The following is a 7,500-nucleotide window of genomic DNA, read 5'->3' on the forward strand; positions in this document are numbered from 1 at the left end:
TTGTACTTTTTCCAGTCTGTCAATGTCTTTAATGAGATTCGGTGACCATACGGAAACAGCATATTCCAAATGTGGACGAACTAACGATTTATATAGCTTGTTAATGAGTGATGGACTTTTGAAATCAAAAGATCGCGCAATCAATCCCAGAATCTTATTTGCTTTCTCAGAGGCTGAAATACACTGCTTGGATGATTTGAGGTCGTTACTGATAATTACGCCGAGATCTTTTTCACTATCCACTTTTGTTAACGAATTTCCAAATAACTTGTAATCGTACTTGCTGTTATTTTTACCTATGTGCATTACCTTGCATTTACTTGTGTTAAATTTCATTAGCCACTTTTCAGACCATTGCTGTAATTTATCTAAATCTTCTTGAATATCTAATTGGTTTGAGTGATCATTTGCCACTCCGCACAGTTTAGTATCATCAGCAAATTTGGAAACAGTAGATTTTAGTCCATGGTCTATATCATTTATATATACTATGAATAGAAGTGGCCCAAGAACGGAACCCTGAGGAACTCCACTTGCAACACTTTTCCATCCAGAAGTTTTTCCATTTAAAACAACTCTCTGTTTTCGACCTTTCAACCAATTACTAGTCCAACCTAATAGGCTACCACTTATTCCATGCAAAGCTAATTTAGTAAGTAGTCTTTCGTGTGGGACGGTATCAAAAGCTTTTGCAAAGTCTAGATATATTAAATCTATATTGTTTCTTTTGTCATAATTCGAGACAACTGTGTTGTAGAATTCGAGTAAGTTAGTCACGCAAGAACGTTTCCGTCTGAAACCATGTTGGCTATCATTTATCAAACGGTTACTTTCTAAATGATATTCGATAGCATCTCTGATGATAGTTTCCATTATTTTTCCTACGATCGAAGTCAAACTAATAGGCCTATAGTTATTTGGTTTATTTTTGTCACCTTTTTTTTTAAACTCTTCCTCTCTTATGTTCCATGTTTCTGACCAATAAAGTTTTGTTGGTACAATCACTCCTTCCTACAATCTCCTTTTAGTATCCATTTCCAAATGTCTATTTCTCATTACACTTTTTAATCCACCAAAGATTTTACTTGCTTCTCTCAATCTACATTCTACCTCCACCTCCACTCATCCCTTTCCCGCCACATTTAAACGCAAATATCTAAAGTTATCCACTTCCCCCAGTCTCTCTCCCTTAATACTCACTTCCAATTTGCTGCCACTTTCTCCCCTTGTACATCTCATCACCTTGCTTTTACCTACACTTTTCCTAAACCTCCTTCTTTCGCACACCTTCCCAAACTCTGTTACTTTCTTAATCCCTCCTCTGATCTTGCCACAAGCGCAGTGTCGTCAGCAAACAACAACTAACTTATCTCCCATTTTTCTCAATTTTCTCTAACCATCTCCAATCCCTGACCCATTACCCTTGCTTTTAGGTCTCGCACCTCCATGTTAAAATTAAACAGCCAAGGCGACATAACACATTCCTAGCGAAGTCCCACCTTTACCTCTAACCATTCACTCTATTCAATCCTAATTCTAACACAAGCTCTACTACTCTCGTAAAAAAAATCTTGACTACTCTTAACAGCTTTCCTCCTATCCCATATATCTGCAATACCTCCCACAGTGCCTTCCTATCTACCCTGCCTTTTCCAAATCCATAAAGGACCAAAATATATCCTTACCTTTTCCTAAAATCTTCTCACATATCTGTCTTACCACGCAACCCACACTGTTCCTCATCAATTACTCCCTCGCTTCCTCTCCTAATCCTCTCAATCAAAACCCAACCACACTCAACAAACTGATCCCTCTGAAACCACTACACTCACACTTGTCCCCTTTTCCTTTGTAAAATTGAACTATACAGGCACTCCTCTAGTCCTCTGAAAAGAGTGAGTGGTGTAAAAAATATGAAAAAACCCGAAAAAAAATCACAAGATAACTTATGATATAAAATTATATAATGATGACATATCCAGACAAAATGAAATAGGATAAAATAAAAATAATAAAATGAAAACAATGTGATAATTTGAAGCGATGTGACGTCTTATTTTATTTTGTCTGGATATGTCATCATTATATTATTTCATATCATAAGTTATCGTGTGACACTTTTCGGGGTTTTTAAAATTTTTTACACCACTCACTCATTTCACTTACACTATTACACCCTCGGACAACATTCCACACATACCGGAGCTATATCTGAAATTATTGTACACTGTATTAAAAATGTTAAATTATTGTACAGACGGGGCCAACCTCCAAGGGGGGAACGCGGTCCTATTCTTACTGTGTATACCGACAACTTAACCCCAGAATCACATTCCTCTGAAGAAGCATAGAGCGAAACCGGTCAGGAATAAACTCAGAAACTCGGAAATAGACCCGTCACTTTTTTTTCCACCTTCATCAAATTGTCACAATATCCTAGCATACACACACACACACATATATATATATATATATGTATATACATATATATATTATATATATATATATATATATGTGTGTGTGTGTGTGTGTGTGTGTGTGTGTGTGTGTGTGTGTGTGTGTGTGTGTGTGTGTGTGTGTGTGGGTGGGTGGGTGTGTATGTGTGTGTGTGTGTGTGTGTGTGTGTGTGTGTGTGTGTGTGTGTGTGTGTGTGTGTGTGTGTGTGTGTGTGTGTGTGTGTGTGTGTGTGTGTGTGTGTATATATATATATATATATATATATATATATATATATATATATATATATACAAGGTATGTTTATGGCAACACCCCGCCACTTCTGCAGTGTCCCCTTATTGCACATAGCTTTATTGTAAATAAAATTGTTAATCATTGTGAAATCATTGTTATGTATCTATCATAATCAATACAGTATGCTGTAAATATTGCAGTACATGGTTGACCATTATTTTGTTAAATGTATTTATATATAGTTTTATTTGCATACGCTTTACAAAGCGTTAATATATTCATCGTGTATTATGTATGTCATGGCGGACGGGCAAATCAAATTCAACTCCTGAAGAAAATTAAACTTACATTAATACTTCACCTAAGGACAATTCTCTCTACCATGATGAGGTAACCAACCACATCATGTTCTTTAAGTAATGAGAAAATGTCAGGCGAGACATTGAATATGATTTGTTCAAAATACTACTATACGGTGAAGTACACATACATATAATCTATAAAATGACTAACTGCAACTTTCTATATTTGTAGGTCTGAATGCATGCGGTGAACGTGGTGGAACCAGTCTGATTCGGTTTGCCGATCTGTGAACACTTGTCAAGATGCAGGGAAACATGGAGCAACGTTACGCCATCAAAATTTGTGTTAAACTTAAGAAAACCAAACAAGAAGCTTATGGAATGTTAAAGGAGGCCTATGGGGATGAACAGATGAGCCAAGCAAGTTTCTATCGTTGGTTTAACAGATTTTGTGAAGGAAATGAACAGGTTGAGGATGAACCCAGGTCTGGAGCACCGAAAAGTGCACGCAAGGAGGAAAACATTGAGGAAGTGCAAAGGTTAGTGAGGATGATATCTGAAGCTGTTGGTAGTATTGGCACAGTAGAGACAGTTCTGACCGAAGATCTGGAGCTCCACAAAGTCTGTGCCAAGTTCGTGCCAAATATCCTCTCCGACGACCAGAGGCAGTTTCGTGTGGAATGTTGCACTGACATTCTCGAAATTATAGAGGCTGATTCAGGATTCCTGAATAAGGTAGTGACTTACGACGAGAGTTGGGTGTTCACCTACGAACCTGAGAGCAAACGTCAGAGTGCTCAGTGGAAGCACGCGACCTCCGCCAAACCCAAAAAGGCAAAGATGAGCAGGTCGCAGGAGAAGGCCATGGTCACTCCTTTCTTTGACTCCCAGGGACTCATTCACGTTGAATGGGTTCCTCAGGGTCAAACCGTCAATAAGGAATATTACCTTACTGTTCTGAAAAGGTTCAGGGAGAAGATGAGGAAGAAGAGGCCTCAGCAGTGGAAGAGTGGTCAGTAGTGGTTCCACCAGGACAATGCCCCATGCCACAAGTCAACGCTGGTGACCACCTGGATGGCCGACAGGGGAATGAAAGTGGCACAACACCCACCCTACAGCCCTGACCTAACCCCTTGCGACTTCCTCCTGTTCCCACGCATGAAAGACAGCCTCAGGGGAACCAGATTCCAGTCAACAGAGGAGCTGAAAGAAGCATCAGAAAGTTACCTGATGGGACTACTGAAAAAGGATTTCGAGGAGGTCTTCCAGGATTGGGAGAGACGCATGCAGAAGTGTGTAGATGCGAGAGGCAATTATTTTGAAGGAGACAAAGTTCTGTAAGCTTATGAAAATAGTGTCTCTCCTGACATTTTCTCATTCCTTATTGATCGTACACACACAGATATATATATATATATATATATGTATATATATGTATATATAAATATATATATATATATATATATATATATATATATATATATATATATTCCCTTGTACTTACCAAACTTCGGAGAGTTGTCGAGTTGGTCGTTGTTGATGGAATGAACAAAATCTTGGCTGGGTGTACATCCCATAATGTACTCAATGTACTTCTCAAAGTACTTCACGAAAACAAGTACGACTCCAGTTACCAGCGCGTCAGTGTGGCGGGGAAGAACATAACATTGTTGCTGAACAGAATAGGACTGTTGTTAGAAAAACAGAAGAACTTTATAAAAAAAAAAATTGGCAACGCTCATAAAAAGCTTTTACAAGTAATTTTTTTTTCTTCAGTATTTTTGTTCTTTCTAGATTTAAATAAACATGGTGTCTAGTGGAAGTAGATAATTTTTATCTTAGAATGAATGACTTCTAGAGAAAAGCTCTAGAAATGGACTAGCAAAAAAATGAATTAACTAGAGGAATTATTTTGTTTTTATATTTTTGGGAATAGACAATAAAGTTCTAGAAAAAGTATACGAGTTCCATTGGTTAGTTGAAGGCTGATAACCTAGATTTGAAAAATATGGAGAAAGCAATGTCAGTGATTATCAGAATTCTAGATTTAATCGATGAATTGTCTTTTTATTAATTTCATCTAATCAATTCATATATTTAATTTCTTTATATATTTACTTATTTTATCTATTTATTTCTTATCTATTTCTTATTTATTTGTTATTGATATATCTTATTTGATCTATTATTAGATTTAATCATTTACTGATCTATTTAATATTAATGACTTATTTATTCTTATTTTATCTATTTATTTCTTTAATTTTTGTTTTGTTTTCATTACTCATCTATTTATCTTTTTTTGATAAACGACAAATGTCTCAAAGGAGTTTGACCTAAATGACTAGTTTCTATTGATGATCTGGGAGACATGGAGAATTGATTTGAAAACAATTTGAATGAAATTGTGGAGCCAATCACGACCTCTGCTTGTTCACATCAAGAATATTTACTTTCATCGATCAGGCACGACCGTGTTTGCGTGCATGTGCACCTAAGCGGATTATCGGAATGTTTCCTTGTTCTACCGCGCCACACTGACACGACATCGCTAGACCCAAAATTTACTCCAACTTTTTCTTTCTTTCTTTTTTCGAGACTTCTATTTTTATCACGTTTCTTCTTCTTTTTTCTTCTTTTTCTTTCTCAATATTTTTTATATCACTACACACAAAATAAAAACACTAATCTCACTTAACAATAAGAACATTTTTTTTTTTTTTCCATGGTAAGTTTTGTATTCGATTTGTCTCTATTTCTTCTCTTTCGCTGTCCCGATTTTGAAAGTATTTGCATTTCGTGGACTTCAGTAAAGCATGTAACACTATACATACCGATCATTCCTTGATTGCACAGATTTTCCAAGCACAACATTATCACGAATTCAGACGTAAACAAACAATTCTGTCTACTAACTACTATAACGAACAGTCGCATCACTAACTCATCACTGGCGTTGGGAATCGTTCCCAAACGAATAGCGCCACAATGCGATTTTGTTTTGTTTGACGAAAATAAGAATCCTTTCTCAAACGTCCAATGACAGTTGAATGAATCTGGGTATTTACGGGTCAATTGATATAGGTTGTTCATTTTTTATCTTTATTTTTTTTAACATTTCTTTGATACCTACTCTCAGTTCAGTCTGATCACTAATAAGTTTGTCTTAGCTATATCGCATTTCGATCCTGAAAATTAAAAAACATACATTGTCATCATAATTATTATTATTATTATTAGTAGTAGTAGTAGTAGTAGTAGTAGTAGTAGTAGTAGTAGTAGTAGTAGTAGTAGTAGTAGTAGTAGTAGTAGTAGTAGTAGTAGTATTACTATTATTATTATTATTATTATATTATCATTATTATTATTATTATACAAATGCAGGACAGGATAAAAACAGTAGAAATGCGGATTTGGAGAAAAATGCTGAAAATTTCATGGACAGAATATAAAACAAACGAAGAAATACTGCAGCAAATAGGAACACAGAGGGAAATAATAGCAACTATCAGGAAAAGACAGTTACACTTTGTAGGACATGCCAAGAGAAAACAACAATTAGAATATACGTGCCTAACAGGAAAAATAGACAGAAAAAGGACAAGAGGAAGACCATGCAGAAAATATGTAGGTGGATTAAGGACGTCTGTAAGAGAAGAAATAACAAATGCCATTAATTGTTAAATTAATTATTACAACAAGTTATTGTTGTTATTATTATTTATTATTTATTATTATTATTATTATTATTATTATTATTATTATTATTATTATTATTATATTATTATATTATATTATTATTATTATTATTATTATTATTATTATATTTACTATTATTATTTATTATATTATTACTATTTATTATTATATTATTATTATTATTACTATTATTAATATTATTATTATATTATTATTATTATTATATTATTATTATTATTATTATATTATTAATTATTTATTATTATACTATTATTATTATTACTATTTACTATTTATTACTATTATTATTATTACTATTATTACTATTAATATTATTATTACTATTATTATTACTATTATTATTTATTATACTATTATTACTATTACTATTATTACTATTATTATACTTAACTATTACTATTATTATTACTATTATTACTACTATTATTACTATATTTACTTATTACTATTATTTACTACTATTATTATTTACTTACTTACTATTTACTATACTATTATTACTATTACTATATTATTACTATTATTTATTACTATTACTATTTATTATTACTATTTCTAATATTACTATTACTATTCCTAATATTACTATTCCTACTATTACTATTATTACTATTATTTATTACTACTTACTATTATTATATTACTACTATTACTATTACTGTTATTATTACTATTATTATTACTATATTTACTAATATTACTATATTACTATTACTACTATTACTAATACTATTACAATTACTCTTTTACTATTACTACTACCATATTTACTATTACTATTACAACT

The 7,500-nt window shown here is 33.1% G+C and overlaps 1 protein-coding gene across 2 annotated transcripts in view; it reads right to left on the bottom strand.

Annotated features, from left to right (window-relative positions):
* The window catches only part of LOC143035928 (uncharacterized), a 231,556-nt gene extending 225,396 nt beyond the window's left edge, over window positions 1–6,160 (bottom strand). Inside the window, exons 1-2 of one of the 2 annotated variants that reach the window (XM_076203144.1) lie at window positions 6,127–6,160; window positions 4,498–4,666 (exon numbers count right to left, since the gene is read on the bottom strand). In XM_076203144.1, the coding sequence (XP_076059259.1) occupies window positions 4,498–4,570 (73 nt within the window). In that variant the 5' untranslated portion in view covers window positions 4,571–4,666; window positions 6,127–6,160. Of the gene's footprint in view, window positions 1–4,497; window positions 4,686–6,126 lie in introns of those variants that run through there. The other variant, XM_076203145.1, reaches the window with a different exon arrangement.
* Window positions 6,161–7,500: the final 1,340 nt, after the last annotated feature.

This window comes from Oratosquilla oratoria, chromosome 19 (assembly GCF_046742065.1).
Source record: "Oratosquilla oratoria isolate Oo_2021 chromosome 19, ASM4674206v1, whole genome shotgun sequence".
Lineage (NCBI taxonomy): Eukaryota > Metazoa > Arthropoda > Malacostraca > Stomatopoda > Squillidae > Oratosquilla > Oratosquilla oratoria.